At 45.6% G+C, this 23425-nt stretch overlaps 1 protein-coding gene across 1 annotated transcript in view; it reads left to right on the top strand.

The window, feature by feature from the left end:
* phactr1 (phosphatase and actin regulator 1) overlaps positions 1–23425 on the top strand; it is a 523423-nt gene that overhangs the window by 369093 nt on the left and 130905 nt on the right. Inside the window, exons 6-7 of the mRNA XM_070879882.1 lie at positions 8065–8089; positions 12951–12960. Of these exons, the coding sequence (XP_070735983.1) occupies positions 8065–8089; positions 12951–12960 (35 nt within the window). The remainder of the gene's footprint in view (positions 1–8064; positions 8090–12950; positions 12961–23425) is intronic.

The following is a 23425-nucleotide window of genomic DNA, read 5'->3' as shown; positions in this document are numbered from 1 at the left end:
GTACGCTCGTTTGAGACACTACTTCCTCACCCGCAATCTGTATTACAAATTCAACCATACTGTGATCACTCATTCCCTGAGGATCTTTTACTAGGAGATCGTTTATTGTTCCTGTCTCATTACACAGGACCAAATCTAAGATAGCTTGCTCTCTTGTAGCTTCTGTAACATACTGTTCTAAGCAACAATCCCGTATGCATTCTATGAATTCCTCCTCAAGGCTACCCCGTGCGATTTGATTTGACCAATCGATATGTAGGTTAAAATCCCCCATGATTACTGCCGTTCCTTTTTCACATGCCTCCATTATTCCCTTGATATTGTCCGCCCCACCGTGAGGTTATTATTTGGGGGCCTATAAACTACTCCCACCAGTGACTTTTTCCCCTTACTATCTCTAATCTCCACCCACAATGATTCAACATTTTGTTCATTAGAGCCAATCTCTCACAACTGCCCTGATATCTTCCTTTATTAACAGAGCTACCTCACCTCCTTTCCCTTCTTGTCTATCTTTCCAAATTGTCAGATACCCCTGTATGTTTAATTCCCAGTCTTGGCCACCCTGCAACCACGTTTCTGTAATGGCCACCAAATCATACCCATTTGTAATGATTTGTGCTGTCAACTCATTTACTTTATTTCGAATGCTGCATGCATTTATGTAGAATGTTTTAATACTAGTTTTTAAACCATGATTTTTAGTTTTGACCCCTCCTGCAGCCCCTTTATATTCATACATATTGTCCCATCCTATCACCTTGTGGTTTACACTTACCCCAGTGCTACTCTGCTCAGTTGCCTCCTGCCTTTTGCATTCTTTCTTGGGGTCCTGTTCATCTGAGCTCTCACCCACTCCAAGTAGCTCAGAGCCCTCTCCTGGGTTCCGAATACTCCTCGCATTGAGGCACAGAGCTTTCAGGCTTGCCTTTTTATTACACTTTGACCCTTTAGAATTTTGCTGTACAGTGGCCTTTTTTGTTTTTTGCCTTGGGTTTCTCTCCCTTCCACTTTTATTCATCTCCTTTGTCTTTTGCTTCTGCCTCCATTTTGTTTCCCTCTGTCTCCCTGCATTGGTTCCCATCCCCCAGCCACATTAGTTTAACTCCTCCCCAACAGCACTAGAAAACACTCCCCCTAGGACATTGGTTCCGGTCCTGCCCAGGTGCAAACCGTCCGGTTGCAGGAGAAACAGACAGGAGGGCGAGGTGGGCTCCTTCACCCCCCTCATCGCTGGTACAGAACATTCCTTCTCCTCTAGACCTCCTCCACCAGGACCTCCAGCGCCATGCCCGAGAACCTGTGCACCCCCTCCCTCGGTCCCTGAGTCATCCTGAAATGTTCCATTGTATATCAGCCAGCGCACTCCACATCTTCAGTGGAAATGGGTGCATGGAGGCTACATATAACCATCCACAGAAATTGGTTCTAATCAGCGCTTGTGTGCTAAACCTGCAGGTGTCTATTTTAGCACCTCCAGACAAAATTTAAATCATGGTAATGATCAATTAGACCCAAAATTGCAGGCTAAAACCAGACTTTCAAACAGGTGTGCCTTATTAGCACCCACTTAGCGGCTGTTTTCATCTTTCACCAAAATAACTCTCTGAAGGTTTTACAAATGTATTAAGAGAAAGAGGGTGGTAATGAATAATGTGGGCCTTGTAATGACAGATGCAGGTGATACTGTAATTGGAGATTATACTATAATATTATTATAATACCAGAGATACAAGGAAAACTAAAACTAAATCAAGGGGACGTTCTAACTAGATTCAACATAAGTAAAAGAAATGGTGATGGAGAAACTAATTTTAGTAAAGATAGACAAATCACCAGGACTTGATGGTTTCCACTCCAGGATATTAAAAGAAGTAGATGAGAAAATTGTTGATGCATTAGTCATGATCTTCCAAAACTTTTAGCGATTTAGGAATTGCTCCCTTGGATTGGAAAATTGCCAATCTCACCTCACTATTTAAGAAGGGTAAAAGAGATAACCTAGGATAAACATGGATGTGGGTATCACTGGCAAGGCCAGAATTTATTGCCCATCCCTAATTGCCCTTGAAAAGGTGGTGGTGAGTTGCCTTCTTGAACCGCTGCAGTTTGTGAGGTGAAGGTACCAACACAGTGCTGTTAGGGAGGGAGTTCCAGGATTTTGACCCAGGGACGATGAAGGAAGTCTTGCTATAATTGTACAGGGTTTTGGGAAACCACATCTGGAGTACTGTGCACAATTTAGGTCTCATTATGAGGAAGGATATACTTGCCTTAGGGACCATGCAATGAAGGTTCACTGGATTGATTCTTGGGATGAGAGGATTGTCCTACGAGGAGATTGGGTCTATACTCTCTGGAGTTTAGAAGAGTAAGAGGTGGTCTCATTGAAACATAAAAGATTCTGAGAGTAGAAGCTGAAAGGCTGTTCCCCTCGCTGAAGAATCTAGGGGGTACAAATTGCCCTCTGCCAGAAATGGGGTGCACTTACCCTTTTTGAATGGATGCGGTGGCCTATCTGTCGAAATTCAGCTCTTCGGAGTTTTTTTTCCAGCGGGGCGGAAGTGGATCATCTTGGGAGCAGAAGTAGGGGCGGAGTGAAGTGGCCGTCACTAGCGGGGCGGAAATGGGGGCGGGACGGAGTGTCCACAGCTGTCAGTCATCAGCGCTGCACTGATGACGTCATCGCGCTGGTGTGTCACAATGTCTCTCCCCTTCAGTTAAAGGGGAGAGCTGCTGCGAACTCTGCAGATATTTTAGTTTGGTCCACTGGGCTACCAGGGAGGGTTTCCGCCAGACCAGTGGCCTGGCACTCAAGAGGGGGTGCCAGGCTACCTGTTGGCGATCCGGACGAACACAGGGGCGCAATTGTCGGTGCGATCTGGCAGTGGGCCGACAAAAAAATAACATGGCGGGCACGGCAGTGGGCCCTCTTCTTTAAGGGCGGCCATGCCCCAATTTCACAGAGAGTGCAGTGACAGCAAAAGCTGTCGGGGGCACCGGCCAGCAGTGGGCAATTTTGGGTAAGGGGCAATTTTGCGAGGGGGTCCCTGCCAGACAGTAAGGGGTCAACGCGTGCACGCTGCGGCGGGAAAACAGGCGGAGTGGTCCCGGACACCACTCTGCTCCTGAGGCAATTTCTAAAATAGCGGCCCCTCCACGGAGAGTCGGTGGCCATTCCACGGTGCCCGTGGCAGCCGCTTTCCAGCGACCAGAGGCCTTATCGGGAGGGGCAATTTCGGCCCCTAGATCTAGGGGGCATAGTCTCAGGATAAGTGTTGGCCATTTAAGATCAGGAAGAATTTCTTCAATCAAAGGGCCGTGGATGCTGAATCATTGAATATATTCTAGGTTGAGATAGATAGATTTTTTGACTCATGGGGAATCAAGTGATATGGGGATCAGGCGGGAAAGTGTTCAAATCGAAGACCAGCCACGATCTGATTGTATAGCGGAGCGTATGGCCTACTCCTGCTCCTAATTCTTATGTTCTTATATATTTCCAAGTCAGCATGGTGTGCACTGCTGCCCTTGTCCTCTCCAGGTGGTAGAGGTTGCGAGTTTGGGAGGTGCTGTCAAAGAAGCCTTGGCAAGTTGCTGCAGTGCATCTTGTAGATGGTACACACACAACTACTGTGAGCCGGTGGTCAGGAGAGTGAATGTTTAAAGTGGTGGATGGAGTGCCAATCAAGCAGGCTGCTTTGTCCTGGATGGTGTCAAGCTTCTTGAGTGTTTTTAGAGCTGTACCCATCCAGGCAAGTGGCGAGTATTCCATCACACCCCTGACTTGTGCCTTGCAGATGATGAAAAGGCTTTGAGGAATAAGGAGGTGAGTTACTCGCCGCAAAATACCCAATCTCTGACCTGCTCTTGTAGCACAGTAGTTATGTGACTGGTCCAGTTAAATTTCTGGTCAATGGTGATGTTGATGATGGGTGATTCAGTGACAGTAATCCTGTTGAATGTCAAGGGGAAGTGGTCATTGCCTGGCACTTGAGTGGTGCCAATGTTACTTGCGACTTATCAGCCCAAGCCTGAATTTTGTCCAGGTCTTACTGCATACAGGCACGGACTGCTTGATTATCTGAGGAGTTGCGAATGTAATTGAACACAGTGCAATCATCAATGAACATCCCCACTTCAGACCTTATGATGGAGGGAAGGTCATTGATGAAGCAGCTAAAGATAGTTGGGTCAAGGACGCTGCCCTCAGGAACACCTGTGACAACGTTCTGCGGCTCAGATGATTGACACCCATCCACCATAAACACCTTCCTTTGTGTCAAATATGACTTTACCCAGAGCAGAGTTTCCCCCCTGATTCCTGTTGACTTCAGTTTTACTAAGGATCTTTGGTGCCATACTTGGTCAAATGCTGCCTTGATGTCAAGGGCAGTCATTCACCTCTGGAATTCGTGTGTCCATTTTTAGACCAAAGCTGTAATGAGGTCTGGAGCTGAGTAGTCCTGGTGGAACCCAAACTGTGCATCGGTGATCAGGTAATTGGTGAAAAAGTGCCGCTTGATCGCCAATTACCTGATCGCCGATGCATAGTTTGGGTTCCACCAGGACCACTTGCTTGATAGCATTGTTGACGACTCGTTCCCTCACTTGGCTGATGATTGAGAGTAGACTGATAGGATGGTAGTTGGTCAGCTTGAATTTGTAGTGCTTTTTGTAGACAGGAGATACCTGGGCAACTTTTCACTTTGTCAGGTAAATGCCAGTGTTGTAGCTTTACTGGAACAAGTTGGCTAAACCTACTGCTAGTTCTGAAGCACAGGTCTTCAGCACTGCAGCCGGGATGTTGTAGGGGCCCATAGCCTTTGCTGAGATCAGTTAACTCAGCTGCAAAGGGATATAGACAGGTTAAGTGAGTAGACAAGAACGGCAGATGGAATATAATGTGGAGAAGTGTAAAATTATCCACTTTGGTAGGAAAAATAGAAGAGCAGAATATTTTTTTAAAGTTGAGAGACTGGGAAATATTAGTATTCAGAAGGACCTGAGTGTCCTTGTACAAAAATCACAGAACGCTAACATGCAGGTGCAGCAAGCAATTAGTAAAACAAATGATTTGTTAGCCTTTATTACAAGGGATTGGAGTATAAGAGAAAAGAAGTTTTACTGCACTTATATAGGGCCTTGTAACAACCAGACCTGGAGTATTTTGTACAGTTTTGGTCTACTTACCTAAGGAATGATATACTTGCCAGAGGTTCACTAGACTGATTCCTGGGATGAATGGATTGTCCTATGTAGCTGTGATGATCTTATTGAATGACAAAGCAGGCTCGAAGGGGCGAATAGCTTACTCATGCTTCTATTTCTATGTTCTTATGTTCTTGATATCATGTGGAGTGAATGGAATTGGCCAAAGCACCTGTGACAGTGGGAATCTCAGGAGGAGGCCAAGATGTATCATCCACTCAGCACTTCTGGCTGAAGATTGCTATGAAAGCTTCAGCCTTATCTCTTGCACCCACTGATAGGCTCCAACATCATTGAGGATTGAGATATTCATTGAGCCTTCTCCTCCTGTTTGTCATGTATGTATATGCTGTTTGTAGCCACCAGATGGTGCCATTGCTGGAGGCCACTGAGCAGCACGCACATGGTATTGCTCAGGTATAAAAGGCCAGCCATTTTGTGAGTCAGTCACATTGGGACTAAATAAAGCACAGCCAAGGTTGTACCTTGCTTAGTTAAACAGTACTCAGTTTGAACCTTTATTGCATACATAACATTTGACAATGAGAATATAAGAACCTTTGTTTGCAAAATGAGCACGATTGGATTTTTAGAGTAATTCATGGAGGGAGAAGATTGGGCAGACTTTGTGAGCTGTTTGAACCAGTACTTCGTGTTCAACAAAATGAAGGGGGTTGACAATACAGATCGGTGCCAGGCCGTGTTCCTCACTGTGTGCGGTTCAAAGATCTAAAGTCTGATAAAGAATCTACTCATACCTAGTGATCCAACAGAGAAAACGTATGAGGAGTTGTGTACATTGGTACGGGAGCACCTCAAGCCAAATGACGGCATCATCATCTTGAGATACAAGTTTTATACACACATTTGATCAGAGGGCCAAAGCGCGGTGGAATTCTTTGCCAACCTGAGACGTCTAGTGGGACCGTGCAAGTTCGGGACGATGTTGACAGACATGCTGCGGGACTTCTTTGTTATCAGTATCAACCACGAGGTGATCCTGCGCAAACTTCTGGCGGTGGAGGGGTTGAATTTAAAAAGGGCCATCCAGATCGCTCAATCATGTATGACCACGGACAGGAGTTTAAAGCAAATATCGGTGAAGAACCAAACCTCGGCAAGTACTGTAAATGCGATTGATTCGGCGTTTGGCAGAGCGGCACATGGCAGGGCCTATCCGGCTGCATTCGCGAAACCTGTGGCTGCCGAAAGTCCGCCAGCGGGAATGTATCCAACTTCTCCCTGTTGGTGTTGTGGGGGAAATTTAAGCCGATTTAAGCAATATAGTTGCAAAGGCTGTCTGAGAGTGGGGCATCTCCAGCACAAGGGTTCGCAGATGAGCAAGCAAGCTGCGACACACCATGTAGAGGACGAGAGTCAGACTAGCGCGGATCCGGATACGCAATCCGAGATGTCAGAGGAGGAAGTGTGTGGACTGTACTCTTTCATAACCAAGAATCAACCAACTTTGATTAACGTGAAGTTTAACGGAATACCGGTATCGATGGAATTGGACACAGGGGCGAGTCAATCGATCATAAATGAGAGGGTATTTAATAAGTTGTGGGATACTAAGACTGTGAGGCCCAGGCTGAGCCCTGTTAACGCCAAGCTGCGCACGTACACCAAAGAACTGATAAAGGTGATTGGCAGTGCACAAATTAATGTGACATATAACGGTGCGGTTCACGAGTTACCGCTGTGGATTGTTCCAGGCAATGACCCAACGCTGCTCGGCAGGAGCTAGTTGGAGAAAATTAGATGCAACTGGAACGACATAAAAGCGTTGTCGTCGGAGGAAGATACATGTGCCCAAGGTTTGAGCAAGTTCCCCTCGCTGTTCGAAACGAGTATCATAGAAACATAGAAAAATAGGTGCAGGAGTAGGCCATTCGGCCCTTCGAGCTTGCAACACCATTCAATAAGATCATGGCTGATCATTCACCTCAGTACCCTTTTCCTGCTTTCTCTCCATACTCCTTGATCCCTTTAGCCGTAAGGGCCATATTTAACTCCCTCTTGAAAATATCCAATGAACTGGCATCAACAACTCTCTGCGGTAGGGAATTCCAAAGGTTAAAAACTCTCTGAGTGAAAAAGTTTCTCCTCATTTCAGTTCTAAATGGCTGACCCCTTATCCTTAGACTATGTCCCTGGTTCGGACTTCCCCAACATCGAGAACATTCTTTCTGCATCTAACCTGTCCAGTCCCGTCAGAATTTTATATATTTCTATGAGATCCCCTCTCATCCTTCTAAACTCCAGTGAATACAGGCCCAGTCGATCCAGTCTCTCCTCATATGTCAGTCCTGCCATCCCGGGAATCAGTCTGGTGAACCTTCGCTGCACTCCATCAATAGCAAGAATGTCCTTCCTCAGATTAGGAGACCAAAACTGAACACACTATTCCAGGTGAGGCCTCACTAAGGCCCTGAACAACTGCAGTAAGACCTCCCTGCTCCTATACTCAAATCCCCTAGCTATGAAGGCCAACATATCATTTGCCTTCATCACCGCCTGCTGTACTTGCATGCCAACTTTCAATGTCTGATGTACCATGACACCCAGGTCTCGTTGCATCTCCCCTTTTCCAAATCTGCCGCCATTCAGAAAATATTCTGCCTTCGTGTTTTTGCCACCAAAGTGGATAACCTCACATTTATCCACATTATACCGCATCTGCCATGCGTTTGCCCACTCACCTAACCTGTTCAAGTCACCCTGCTGCCCCTTAGCGTCCTTCTCACAGCTCACACCGCCACCCAGTTTAGTGTCATATGCAAACTTGGAGATATTACACTCAATTCCTTCATCTAAATCATTAATGTATATTGTAAATAGCTGGGGTCCCAGCACTGAACCCTGCAGTACCTCTCTAGTCACTGCCTGACATTCTGAAAAGGACCCATTTATCCCAATTCTCTGCTTCCTGTCTGCCAACCATTTCTCTATCCACATTAGTGCATTACCCCCAATACCATGTGTTTTAATTTTGCACACTAATCTCTTGTGTGGGACCTTGTCAAAAGCCTTTTGAAAGTCCAAATACACCACATCCACTGGTTCTCCCTTGTCCACTCTACCAGATGCATCCTCAAAAAATTCTAGAAGATTTGTCAAGCATGATTTCCCTTTCATAAATCCATGCTGACTTCGATCGATCCTGTCACTGCTTTCCAAATGCGCTGCTATTTCATCTTTAATAATTGATTCCAACATTTTCCCCACTACTGATGTCAGGCTAACCGGTCTATAATTCCACATTTTCTCTCTCCCTCCTTTCTGAAAAAGTGGTGTTACCTTAGCTGCCCTCCAGTCCATTGGAACTGGTCCAGAATCGATAGACTGTTGGAAAGTGACCACCAATGCATCCACTATTTCTAGGGCCATTTCCTTAAGCAGACTATCAGGTCCCGGGGATTTATCGGCCTTCAATCCCATCAATTTCCCCAACACAATTTTCGGCCTAATAAGGATTTCCTTCAGCTCCACCTTCTCACGAGACCCTCGGTCCCCTAGTACATCCGGAACGTTATTTGTGTCTTCCTTCGTGAAGACAGAACCAAAGTATTTGTTTAACTGGTCCGCCATTTCTTTATTCCCCATTATACATTCACCTGATCTGACTGCACGAGATTTCCGTTTGTCTTCACTAATCATTTTCTCTTCACATATCCATAGAAGCTTTTGCAGTCAGTTTTTATGTTCCCAGCAAGCTTCCTCTCATACTCTATTTCCCCCTAATTAAACCCTTTGTCTCCTCTGCTGAATTCTAAATTTCTCCCAGTCCTGAAGTTTGCTGCTTTTTCTGGCCAATTTATCTGCCTCTTCCTTGGATTTAACACCATCCTTAATTTCCCTTGTTAGCCACAGTTGAGCCAACTTCCCCGTTTTATTTCCCGTTACATCCAGACAGGGATGTACAATTGTTGAAGTTCACCCATGTGATCTTTAAATGTTTGCCATTGCCTATCCACCATCAACCCTTTAAGTATCACGCGCCAGTCTATTCTAGCCAATTCACATCTCAATACCATCGAAGGGGCCTCGCACAACAAGATTGCTAATTAGTCCCTTCTCATTATACCCAGTCTAGGATGCCCAGCTCCCTAGTTGGTTCCTCAACATATTGGTCGAGAAAACCATCCATAATACATTCCAGGAAATCCTCCTCCACCGCATTACTACCAGTTTGGTTAGCCCAATCAATATGTAGATTAAAGTCGCCCATGCTAACTGCTGTACCTTTATTGCACGCATCCCTAATTTCTTGTTTGATGCTGTCCCCAACCTCTCTACTACTGTTTGGTGGTATGTACACAGCTCCCACTTGTGTTTTCTGCCCTTTGGTATTCCGTAGCTCAACCCATACCGATTCCACATGATCCAAGCTAATGTCCTTCCTTACTATTGCGTTAATTTCCTCTTTAACCAGCAACGCCACCCCGCCTCCTTTTCCTTTCTGTCTATCCTTCCTGAATGTTGAATACCTCTGGATGTTGAGTTCCCAGCCTTGGTCACCCTGGAGCCATGTCTCCGTGATGCCAATTACATCATATCTGTTAACAGCTATCTACGCATTTAATTGGTCCATCTTATTATGAATACTCCTCGCATTGAGGCACAGAGCCTTCAGGCTTGTCTTTTTAACACACTTTGCCCCTTTAGAATTTTGCCATGATGTGGCCATTTTTGATTTTTGCCTTGGGTTTCTCTGCCCTCCACTTTTACTTTTCTTCTTTCTATCTTTTGCTTCTACCCCCATTCTACTTCCCTCTGTCTCCCTGCATAGGTTCCCAACCCCCTGCCATGTTAGTTTAACCCCTCCCCAACAGCACTAGCAAACACTCCCCCGATGACAACTTCAGGGGAGCCAAGATGCAGATCCACATGGACTCAGATGCAAGACCTATCCATCATAAATCTCGGGCAGTGCCGTATTTGATGAGCGAGAAGGTCAAAATTGAACTGGACAGACTCCAGCGTAACGGAATCATATCACCGGTCGAATTTAATGAATGGGCCAGTCCCATTGTTCCTGTGCTGAAAAGTGATGGCACAGTCAGAATCTGTGGAGACTACAAGGTTACGATCAACAGGGTTTCGAAACAAGATCAGTACCCGTTACCAAAGGCTGATGACTTGTTTGCGACACTAGCCAGAGGCAAGTCGTTCACTTGACTTCGGCCTCTATGACGCAGGAGTTGGTCAAGACGTCGAAGAGACTTACGTGCATTAACACGCACAAAGGACTGTTTATTTACCACAGGTGCCCATTTGGAATTCGCTCGGCTGCAGCAATATTCCAGACGAATAAGGAAAGTCTACTGAAGTCCGTTCCTGGAACTGTTGTGTTCCAAGATGACATCCTGACCACCGATCGTGACTCCAAGGAACCTCTGAACAACCTGGAAGAGGTTCTACTGCGTTTGGACAGAGTGGGACTCAGACTTAAATGCTCGAAGTGTGTCTTCATGGCACTGGAGGTCGAATTCCTCAGGAGGAAAATTGCCGCTGATGGCATCAGACCTACTGATGTGAAAACCAAAGCCATGAAGAATGCACCCAAGCCGCAGAACGTGACGTAACTGTGTTCATTCTTGGGTCTACTCAACTACTTTGGTAACTTCCTACCTAAATTGAGCACCTTACTTGAACCACTGTACATGCTATTGAGAAAAGGCAACAACTGGGTGTGGAGCGCATTGCAAGACAGAGCTTTCGAGAAAGCTACCAATCTGCTTTTCTCGAATAAACTGCGGTTACATTATCACCCATGCAAACGTTTAGTTTTGGCTTGTGACGCATCGTCATGTGGAATTGGTTGCGTGTTACAACAAGCCAATGAGTCGGGGAAACTTCAACCTGTCGCGTATGCATCCAAAAGTTTGTCTAAAGCAAAACGAACCGACAGTGTGGTAGAAAAAGAAGCTTTACCGTGTGTGTACGGTGTTAAAAAGATGCATCAATACCTGTTCAGTCTGAGGTTCGAATTCGAGACCGATCACAAGCCGTGCATTTCGTTGTTTTCCGAGAGCAAAGCTATCAATACCAACGCTTCATCAATCATCCAAAGATGGGCGCTGACATTATCTGTCTATGATTATGTCATTCGCCACAGACCTGGCACAGAGAATTGTGCCGATGCTTTGAGCCGGTTGCCGTTGCCCACACCGGAGGTGGAAACGCCACAACCGGTAGATTTACTGTTAATCATGGATGCTTTTGAGAGTGACGGTACCCCTGTCATAGCTCAACAAGTTAAGACCTGGACCAGCCAGGACCCGATATTATCAATGGTAAAGGGCTGCAAAGGGGATTGGTCTGCCATACCTAAGCAAATGAGCGAGGAGGCCAAACCATACATTTGTCGCAAGGACGAACTGTCTATTCAAGCAGATTGCATATTGTGGGTCAATCGTGTTGTAATGTCTAAGAAAGGGAGAGAGAAGTTTATGCGTGAGTTACACAGTACACATCATGTGATGATGAAGGCCATCGCCAGGTCCCACGTATGGTGGCCAGGAATTGATTCTGAGCTGGAAGCATGTGTCCATCAGTGCAACACCTGCATGCAGCTCAGCAAAGCACCAGCAGAATCGCCGCTGAGTCTGTGGTCATGGCCATCCAAACCTTGGTCCAGGATCCATGTAGATTTTGCAGGTCCTTTCCTGGGCAAGATGTTTTTAGTGATGGTGGATGCTTAATCATAGTGGATAGAATGCATAATCATGTCTTCCAGTACGTCCACAGTAACCATAGAGAATCTCAATGTCATGTTCATGAAACATGGTCTGCCTGACATAGTGGTGAGCGACAATGGGTTGTGCTTCATCAGTCAGGAATTTCAGGAGTTTGTAAAATTTAACGGCATAAAACATGTAAAGTCAGCACCGTTCAAGCCTGCGTCCAACGGGCAATTGGAATGTGCAGCACAAATTATCAAGCAGAGCATGAGGAGAGTACCCAAGGGTCACTGCAGACCCGCTTGTCTCGCATACTGCTGAATTGGGTCTCGCCTGCTGAACTCATGATGAAAAGAGGTCCTAAGACCAAGTTATCTCTTGTTTATCTCTTGTACTCCCGGATTTAAGTAATCATGTTGAATACAGAAGACAGAGTCAACAAGGGTACCACAATCGCGCAACTCTGTTCACGTAAGATTTCTGTTAATGATCCTGTATATATGTTGAGTTATGGTCAGGGTCCCAAATGGATCGCCGGTACGGTCATGGCCAAGGAGGGCAACAGAGTATTTGTTATTAAGCTCAGGAATGGGCAAACTTGCAGGAAACACATGGATCAAACAAAGCTGAGGCACACAGACGAGTCAGCGCAGTCGGACGACCAACCAACCTACCAGCAGCCTTCAGTGGACTCAAGGGTCATCAGTGAACCCGGAATTTCCATCACAGACTTGTTCAATAAAAATGGACTTGCAATTCCTGACATGGCCACTGCCACTTCCAACAAGTCAACCATCCAGCCATCAGCCACAACAGACTCCGCACATTCACCCAAGGCCGGAATCGAACTGAGACGGTCAACACGGGAACGTAAAGTACCGGACCGTCTCAACCTATGAAAGACTGTGATCAGATCTCAGAGGGGGGTATTGCCATGTTTTTAACCACCAGATGGCGTCATTGTTGGAGGCCTCTGAGCATCACGCACATGGTGCTGCTCGGGTATAAAAGGCCAGCCATTTTGTGAGTCAGCCACTTTGGAACTAAATAAAGCACAGCCAAGGTCGTACCTTGCTTAGTTAAACAGTACTCAGTTTGAAGCTTTATTGCATACATAACACTGTTAACTGCTTAATTTGCCACTACCATTCCTGACTATATTTTGCAGGACTGCAGAGCTTTGACCTGATCTGTTGGTTGTGGGATTGCTCTGTCCTTAGGATGCTGCTTCTGCTGTTTAGCATGCATGTCATTCTGTGTTGTAGTTTCATCAGTTTGGCACCTCGTTTTCAAGTATGCCTGGTGCTGCTCCCAGCTTGCTCTTCTACACTCATCATTGAAATAATGTCATCTGGCCTAATGCTGATGGAGGAGTGAGGTATATATGCCAGGCTATGAGGTTACAGATTATGGTGGAGCAAAATTTTACTGCTGCTGATGGCCCATAGAGCCTCATGGATGGCCAGTTTTGAACTGCTCAATCTGTTTGAAATCGATCCCACTTAGTATGGTGGTGGTGTGACACAACATGCTGTCCTCAGTGTGTATAGGGGATTTGATCTCTACAATGTAGGAAGCAAAAGATCGAAAGGAGATAAGGAAAAGTGGAGGCCAGAGAAATCAAAGGCAAAAATTAAAAAGGGCCACAATACAACATAATTCTAAAAGGAAAAAGAGTGTTAAAAAATCAAGCCTGAAGGCTCTCTGCCTCAATGTGAGGAGCATTCATAATAAGGTGGATGAATTAACTGCGCAGACAGCTGTTAACGAATATGATTTAATTGGGATTATGGAGAAATGGCTCAAGGGTGACCAAGGCTGGGAAAACAACATCCAGGGGTATTCAATATTCAGGAAGGATAGACAGAAAGGAAAAGGAGGTGGGGTAGCGTTGCTGGTTAAAGAGGAGATTAACACAATAGTAAGGAAGGACATTAGCTTGGATGATGTGGAATCTGTATGGGTAGAGCTGCGGAACACCAAAGGGCAGAAAACGCTAGTGGGATTGTGTACAGACCATTCGATAAGGTGCCACACAAAAGGTTACTGCAGAAGATAAAGGTATGCGGAGTCAGAGGAAATGTATTAGCATGGATCGAGAATTGGCTGGCGAACAGAAAGCAGAGAGTCGGGATAAATGGGTCCTTTTCAGGTTGGCAATCGGTGGTTAGTGGTGTGCCACAGGGATCGGTGCTGGGACCACAACTGTTTACAATATACATAGATGACCTGGAAGAGGGGACGGAGTGTATTGTAACAAAATTTGCAGATGACACAAAGATTAGTGGGAAAGCGGGTTGTGTAGAGGACACAAAGAGGCTGCAAAGAGATTTAGATAGGTTAAGCGAATGGGCTAAGGTTTGGCAGATGGAATACAATGTCAGAAAATGTGAGGTCATCCATCTTGGAAAAAAAAACAGTATAAGGGAATATTATTTGAATGGGAAGAAATTACAACATGCTGCGGTGCAGAGGGACCTGGGGTCCTTGTGCATGAATCCAAAAAAGTTAGTTTGCAAGTGCAGCAGGTAATCAGGAAGGCGAATGGAATGTTGGCCTTCATTGCGAGATGGATGGAGTACAAAAGCAGGGAGGTCCTGCTGCAACTGTATAGGGTATTGGTGAGGCCGCACCTGGAGTACTGCATGCAGTTTTGGTCACCTTACTTAAGGAAGGATATACTAGCTTTGGAGGGGGTACAGAGACGATTCACTAGGCTGATTCCGGAGATGAGGGGGTTAGCTTATGATAATAGATTGAGTAGACTGGGTCTTTACTAGTTGGAGTTCAGAAGGATGAGGGGTGATCTTATAGAAACATTTAAAATAATGAAAGAGATAGACAAGATAGAGGCAGAGAGGTTGTTTCCACTGGTTGGGGAGACTAGAACAAGGGGCACAGCCTCAAAATACGGGGGAGCCAATTTAAAACCGAGTTGAGAAGGAATTTCTTCTCCCAGAGGGTTGTGAATCTGTGGAATTCTCTGCCCAAGGAATCACAGATAGATAGATTTTTAACCAATAAGGAAATTAAGGGTTATGGGGAGCGGGCGGGTAAGTGGAGCTGAGTCCACGGCAACATCAGCCATGATCTTGTTGAATGGCGGAGCAGGCTCGAGGGGCTAGATGGCCTACTGCTGTTCCTAATTCTTATGTTCTTATATTCTATGGATTGGAGGGTAGCTAATGTAACCCCACTTTTTAAAAAAGGAGGGAGGGAGAACACATGGAATTATAAACCGGTTAGCCTGACATCAGTAGTGGGGAAAATGTTGGAATCAATTATTAATGTTGTAATAGCAGCGCATTTGGAAAGCAGTGACAGGATCAGTCCAAGTCAGCATGGATTTATGAAAGGGAAATCATGCTTGACAAATCTTCTGGAATTTTTTGAGGATGTAACTAGTAGAGTGGACAAGGGAGAACCAGTGGATGTGGTGTATTTGGACTTTCAAAAGGCTTTTGACAAGGTCCCAAACAAGAGATTAGTGTGCAAAATTAAAGCATATGGTATTGGGGGTAATGTATTGCCGTGGATAGAGAACTAGTTGGCAGACAGGAAGCAAACAGTAGGAATAAATGGGTCCTTTTCAGAATGTCAGACAGTGACTAGTGGGGTACCACAAGGTTCAGTGCTGGGACCCCAGCTATTTACAATATACATCAATGATTTAGACGAAGGAATTGAATGTAATATCTCCAAATTTTCAGATGCCACTAAGCTGGGTGGCAGTGTGAGCTGTGAGGGGGATGCTAAGAGGCTGCAGGGTGACTTGGACAGGTTAGGTGATGGGCAAGTGCATGGCAGATGCAGTATGAGGTCGATAAATGTGAGGTTATCCACTTTGGTAGCAAAAACAGAAAGGCAGAATATTATCTGAATGGTGACAGATTAGTAAAAGGGAAGGTGCCTGGGTGTCATGGTACATCAGTCATTGAAAGTTGGCATACAGGTACAGCAGGCGATGAAGAAGGCAAATGGCATGTTGGCCTTCATAGCAAGAGGATTTGAGTATAGGAGCAGGGAGGTCTTACTACAGTTGGTGAGGCCACATTTTGAATATTATGTACAGTTTTGGTCTCCTAATCTGAGGATGGAAATTCTTGCTATTGAGGGAATGCAGCAAAGGTTCACCAGATTGATACCCGGGATGACAGGACTGACATATGAAGAAAGACTGGATCGACAAGGCTTATATTGAATGGAATTTAGAAGAATGAAATGGGATCTCATAGAAACATACAAAATTCTGACGGGATTGGACAGGTTAGATGCAGGAAGAATGTTCCCAATGTTGGGGAAGTCCAGAACCAGGGGTCACAGTCTAAGGATAAGGAGTAAGCCATTTAGGACCGAGATGAGGAGAAACTTCTTCACTCAGAGAATTGTGAACCTGTGGAATTCTCTACCCCAGAAAGTTGTTGAGGGCAGTTCATTAGGTCTATGAAAAAGGGAGTTAGATGTGGTCCTTATGGCTAAAGGGATCAAGGGATATGGAGAGAAAGCAGGAATGGGGTGCTGAAGTTGCATGATCAGCCAATGCTCATATTGAATGGCAATGCAGGCTCGAAGGGCTGAATGGCCTACACCTATTTTCTATGTTTCTATGTTTCCACAAGTACCGTGCGGTGTGCAATCCTTCCAATACCAGCATGGATAGACACATCTGCGACAGGTAGATTGGAGTGGATGAGTTTAAGTAGTTTATTTTCTCGTGTTGGTTCTCTCACCATGTGTCCAGTCTGGCAGTTATGTCTTTCAAGATTCAGCCAACTCAGGTAGTGGTGGTGCAACCGAGCCACTCTTGGTGAGGAAATTGAAGTCCCCACCCAGAGTACATTCTGTTCCCTTGCTGTCCTCAGTGCTTTCTTCAAGAGGTGTTCAACATGGAGGAGTACTCGGTCATCTACTGCAGAAGAGGGGTAGGTACTAATCAGCAGGAGTTTCCTTTGCCCATGTTTGACCTGAAGCCATGAGACCTCATGGGGTCTAGAGTCAATGTTGAAGACTCACAAGTCCACTTCCAGTATAATGTACCTGTATACCACTGTGCTCCCACCTCTAATTTGTCCATCTTGTCGACGGGAGAGGACATATTCAAGTATGGTGATGGAGGAGTCTGAGACATTGGTAAGATTTTGTGAGTTTGACTCTGTCAGGCTGTTGCTTGTCTAGTTTGTGCGACAGCGCTCCAACTTTGGCACCAGTCCCTAGATATTAGTGAGGAGACTTTGCAGGGTCTGGATGTTCTAATTCAGTGCCTTGGAAACAGGCGAGTGGTCGGTCCGGTTTTACTCTCCTTACTTTTTGAAGCAGTTTGATGCAACTGAATGAGTTGCTCGACCACTTCTGAGGGCAGTTAAGAGTCAGCCACATGTGAGACTGGAGTCATGTATAGGCCAGACTGGGTGAGGACAGCAGGTTTCATTTCCTGACGAATATTAATGAACCAGTTGGGTTCTTATGACTGGGTTTAATAGATTAAATGACTTTTCCAATTGAGACTTACCTGTGATGATTGTATTTGGCTAGAGGCAAAACATTTTGCATTGATTCTTAATTGCCATGTCTTTCAGTTTAATAGCTTTGATCTCTAACCATCTTTTGACTTCCTACAACTATGAATAATGGTCTTTTTGTTCTAGTGCTTTACAGTAGTATTATACCAGGATGGTATGTTGCCTCCCTGGTGTCAAGGTCAAGAATGTCACCAAGCAACTGCAGGGCATTCTGGGGGGAGAGGGTGAACAGCTAGGAGTCATGGTCCATATCGGTACCAACGCTATAGGTACAAAGAGGGATGAGGTCCCACAGGCAGAGTTTAGGGAGCTAGGAGAGAGATTAAAAAGCAGGGCCTCAAAGGTAGTAATCTCCGGATTACTCCCGGTGCCACATGCTAGTGATTACAGAAATAGGAGAATAGAGAAGATGAATGCATAGCTGGAGAGATGGTGCAGGTGGGAGAGTTTTAGATTCCTAAGACATTGGGACCATTTTTGGGGGAGGTGGGATCTGTACAAGCCGGATGGGTTGTACCTCAACAGAGCCGGGACCAATATCCTCGCGGGGGTTTTGCTACTGCTGTTGGGGAGGGTTTAAACTAGCTTGGCAGGGGGATGGGAACCTGAGAATAGATTCAGAAGTGAGAGAAGCAAAGCTGAAATTGAAAAGCAAAAAAGTAGAATTTGAATTTGGAAAACAGAGGGCTAGAAAATAGACAACAAGGGAGTTTGGCAGTGCTTAATGGCATATACTTCAATGCAAGGAGTATAGGGAATAAGACAAATGAGCTAAGAGCACAGACAGACACTTGGGAGTACGATATAGCTATTACTGAGACATGGCTGAAAGAAGGGTAGGTATGGCAGCTCGACATTCCTGGTTACAGGTTTTCAGATGGGATAGAGAGGGGTGTAAACAAAGAGGGAGAATTGCAGTATTGATTAAATAAACAATTACAACTGTGAGGAGGGATGATATGTTCGAAGGATCATCAAATGAGGCCTTATGGGTTGAATTGAAGAACGAAAAAGGGGCGATCGTACTGCTAGGAGTGTACTCTAGACACCCAAACAGTCAGAGGGAGATAGAAGAGGAAATATGTAGGCAAATTTCTGCAAAGTGCAAAAACTATAGGGCAGTAATAGTAGGGGATTTCAACTACCCAAATATTAACCAGGATAAAATTAATGTGAATGGTACAGAGGGTGCGGAATTCCTAAAATACAGTCAGGAGAACTTTTTTAGCCAGTATGGAGCAAGTCCAACAAGGGAGGGGGCAGTTCTGGACTTAGATTTAGGGAATGAAGCTGGGCAGGTGGAAGGGGTATTAGTGGGAGAGCATTTTTGTGCTAGTAATCATAATTCAGTTAGATTTATGGAAAAGGACAAAGATAGACCAGGAATAAAAGTTCTCAATTGGGGAAAAGCCAATTTTGCTAGGCTGAGGTGGGATTTAGCCAAAGTGTGAAACAGCTATTTGAATTAGTGTCAGAGCAGTGGGAGGCATTCAAGGTGGAGATCTTGAGGGTACAGAGCAAGTATGTTCCCTTTTAAAAAAATGGTGGGATTAACAAATCTAGAGCTCCCTGGATGTCAAGGGACATATAGGGTAGGATAAAGAAAAAAAGGGAGGCTGATGACAGATACCGAGGGCTCAATACTGCAGAAACTCAAGAGGAGTATAGAAAATGCAGGAGTGCAATTAAAAATTAGGAAAGCAAAGAGAGAGCATGAAAAAATGTTGGCAAATAAACTCAAGGAAAACCCAACGATGTTTTATAAATATATTAAGAGCAAGAGGATAACTGGAGAAAGAGTGGGGCCTATTAGAGAACATAAAGGTAATCTGTGTGTGGAGGCGGAAGACGTGGCTATGGTTCTTAATGAATACTTTGCATCTGTTTTCACAAAAGAGTGGGGCGATATAGATATTGCAATCAGGGAGGAGGAGTGTGAAATATTAGAGGAAATAAACATAGTGAGAGAGGATGCATTAAGGGGCTTAGCAGTTTTGAAAGTGGATAAATCCCCAGGTACGGATAAAATGTATCCCAGGCTGTTAAGAGAAGCAAAAGAGGAAATAGCATCATTTTGCAATCCTCTCTGGCTACAAGTGTGGTTCCAGAGCACTGGAAGACACTAATTTTGTACCTTTGTTTACAAAGGGAGAAAGGGATAGACTGAAAGGGACAGGCCAGTCAGCTTAACCTTGGTGGTGGGAAATTTATTGGAAAAAATTCTGAGGTACAGGATGAATCTTAATTTAGAAAGACGCGGATTAATCAAGGACAGTCAGCGTGGATTTGTTAAGAGAAGGTCGTGTCTGACTAACTTAGTTGAAAGTTTTTGAAAAGGTAACAAGGAGGGTCAATGAGGGTAGTGTTGATGTAGTGTATATGGATTTTAACAATGCTTTTGGTATGGTCCCACATGGCAGACTGATCACAAAAGGAAAAGCCGATGGGATCCAGGGCAAAGTGGCAAGTTGGATACAAAATTGGCTAGGAGGCAGGAAGCAAAGATGGGTGTTTTTGTGACTGGAAGGCTGTTTCCAGTAGGGTTCCGCAGGGTCTCTTACTTTTTGTTGTATATATCAATAATTTAGACTTGAATGAAGAGGTTATGATGAAGAAGTTTATAGATGACACTAAAATAGGCCGTGTGGTTGATAATGAAGAAGAAAGCTGCGGGACTGCAGGAAGATATCAATGTACTGGTCAGGTGGGCAGAACAGTGGCAAATAGAATTCAATCCAGATAAGTGTGAGGTAATGCATTCGGGGAGGGCTAACAAGGCAAGGAAATATACATTAAATGGTAGGACATTGAGAAGTGTAGAGGTACAAAGGGACCTTGGAGTGCATGTGCACAGATCCCTGAAGGTAGCAGGCCAGGTAGACAAGGTGGTTAAGATGTCTTACGGAATACTTGCCTTTATTAGCCGAGGTATGGAATACAAGAGCAGGGAGTTTATGCTTCAACTGTATAAATAACTGGTTAGGCTGCAGCTGGAGTAGTGTATGCAGTTCTGGTCACCACATTACAGGAAAGATGTGATTGCACTAGAGAGGGTATAAAGGAGATGTTCAAGAATGTAGAATGTTGTCTGGGCTGGAGAATTTTGGCTGTGAGGAAAGTTTGGAGATGCTGGGTCTGTTTTCTTTGGCATAGAGGAGGCTGACGGGTGACCTGATTGAGGTGTATAAAATTACGAGGGGCCTGGATAGAGTGGATAGGAAGGACCTGTTTCCCTTGGCAGAGGGGTCAACAACCAGGGGGCTTAGATATAAAGGAATTGATAGGAGGTTTATAGGAGATAAGAGGGGAAATGTTTTCACCCAGAGGGTTGTGGGTGTTTGGAACTCACTGCCTGAAAGGATAGTAGGGGCAGAAGCCCTCAGCACATTTAAAAAGTACTTGGATGTGCACTTGAAATGCCGTTACCTACAGGGCTATGGACCAAGAGCTGGAAAGTGGGATTAGGCTGGATAGTTCTTGGTCAGCCAGCGTGGACAAGATGGGCCAATGGCCTCCTTCCGTGCTGTAAATCTCTATGGGCCCGAACTTGATCAAAGCCAAGGTCCGCCCAAGTGCCACCCAATGGACCGCCGGTGACCGCCGGTGACCGCCGGTGACCGCCGAGAGACCTGGTGGTACTTTGCCAGGGAGGTTCCTATAAAAGATATGCCCGGCAGCAAAAAAACGACTTATGCGTGAATCTGGGCGGCAGCGGGCGGGAACTTCCAATCTCAGCGGCAAATGCAATCTGCGCCAAAGTGCCACTGAGGATTGAGTTGGGCCCAGGGAGGGGGAACAGCTGAAAATAAAGATTTTTAAAAAACAATGCAAAACCTTCAGGAGACCCCATCCACATAAATCGCTAAAAAAAATTAAATAAAAGAAGTTCACTAACCTTTTTTTGAAGGTCTTTTTACTTACCGTCGGGGTTAGACCTGCCTTCATGCAGTGGTCCTTCCCCCTGCTGCAGCTGACTCCCGCCCGGAGGAATCTGGCAGCTCGACGGGCGGGAGGTCACTTACGCGACTTGCGCGCTAGCGACCATCAGCGGGCAGTTCCCATCGGTACTCCCCTCCCGCCGGTGACAGACCTAGAGGGATCTGTCATCGAGGGGCGACCGCCGAAAAAACTCGGCAGCAGTGGGCGGTAAGGCCACCAAGTTCAGGCCTTGTGATTCTATGATTCAAATATAAGTGATTTCTCGTTGACTGTAATGATAAATAACGTGTCACAACATGTCTACAACAACAATGATAGAGCCACGGGAAGTTGAAAAGAGACCAATGGAAAAGACTGGGGAATGGGGCATCAAAAGAGTTACTTCTGAAAGGGCAAGTCAGATTTGATAAGGGTTTCTATTAGAAGTTAGAAATATAAACAGAAAATGTTGGAACAGCAGGTGCATCAGCATCTAAAAAGATAAATGGCATATTAATCTTTTGGTGAAGACCCATTCATCAGAACTGGAACCTGGAAAATAAACAAGCCGCTACAGTGGCCTAGGAGGGGCATAGAATCAGCGATGAGCTACAGAGCTACAGTGTTTATGGCAAGGACTGAAGACAATAGCTTTACTCTTCCCAACTTTTATCTGGAGGAAATTATGGGAGCTAAATTGGATAACCCCCAAAAATAGGCGCCTGGATTGTTATGCGCGATTACCTTGCGCCATTCAATATAATGCAAGCAACATGCCATCTTCTGCTGCCTGCTCATTATCATGCTTGCTGCATGCGGCCAGTGCTAACCATGCTATTCATTGGCTGCACGCATCAGCAGGGGGCCCAATATCGTTACTAGCTAGCACTACTTAAAGTTAGCCTGCACTGCTTAAAGCTAGCCTGCACCTCTTAAAGGAAGGTGCTTTGTGGCTGCAGGAGGTGCTGACATCATTCAGAATAGTGCTGTGCAACAAAGAACATTGGCTGACCATGGGAGAGAGCATGCACCACGGTGTTCTGATGCTGCTCTGGAGGTCTGGTGGAGCAGTTGGAAAGGAGGAGTGATGTCCTGTATCCACAGCGGTGCCGGGAGGCCCTTCAGACACACAATGAGAAGGCAGTGGGAAGAAATAGCCGTGGAGGTAATAGCTAGGGATTTAGGCCTGCAGACCTGGATGCAGCGCCGCAAGAAGTTTAATGACCTCACACGTTGGTCAAGGTCAGTAAATGCATCTTCAAACGCTATATCCTGTAGCACTAGCCAAAGCCACTGCTCAATTCACCACACCCCCATCACTCACCTACCAACAATCCCTATCAATCAGGACTCATGCTTCACCTCACCCTCACACACTTAGCACTGTTGCAAGCCTTACACCCACATCTCACAGTTTGCACACACTGCCAGCTATTCAATCATGACAGCCACATCACCTGAACATATTGCATAACACTCACTCTTGCAGAAGAAGATGGTGCACAACCAAAGGCAGCAGGAACTAACCAGAGGGGGAGAGGCGCGTCTGCATGACCTTACCCCGATGAAGGAGACAGTGCCAGTAATATTGGAACGGATATTGCTGAGGCCATGTGGCGAGGCTGAATCCATTGAAGATGACAGTATCCCCATATCTAATCCTCCTTCTCACATTCCACTTGCCCCTCATCCCACAATCTCTTCTGATTACAAGCTGCAGATGATGTAAGCATGCACCTCTTACTGTCCCCTCTCCCCTCACCATAACCTTACCGTTGTCTGTTATTCCTTTCAGATACCTAAGAACTGTCACCTGCCCAGGCAGTGGTGGATGAGCAGGAAGACAGGGATGCTGAAGATACACCATCACTTGATTTCACACTCACAGCCACCAGCTCAGATACTGACACTGCACATATCTTAGAGGATAGCATAGAGGCGGGATTTGCACATGGTGAGACACTGAACATGGACATGATGGGCCGAATGGCCTCCTTCTGTGTCGTAATTTTTCTATGATTTTAAATGCACTGCAGCCAGGGCAGGGGGCAAGGCTAGTGCAGGTGCCAGCTCCCCGAAGGGCGGGGTCAC

This window comes from Pristiophorus japonicus, chromosome 5 (assembly GCF_044704955.1).
Source record: "Pristiophorus japonicus isolate sPriJap1 chromosome 5, sPriJap1.hap1, whole genome shotgun sequence".
Taxonomy (NCBI): Eukaryota; Metazoa; Chordata; class Chondrichthyes; family Pristiophoridae; genus Pristiophorus; species Pristiophorus japonicus.
This window is presented reverse-complemented; position numbering and strand designations above follow the sequence as displayed.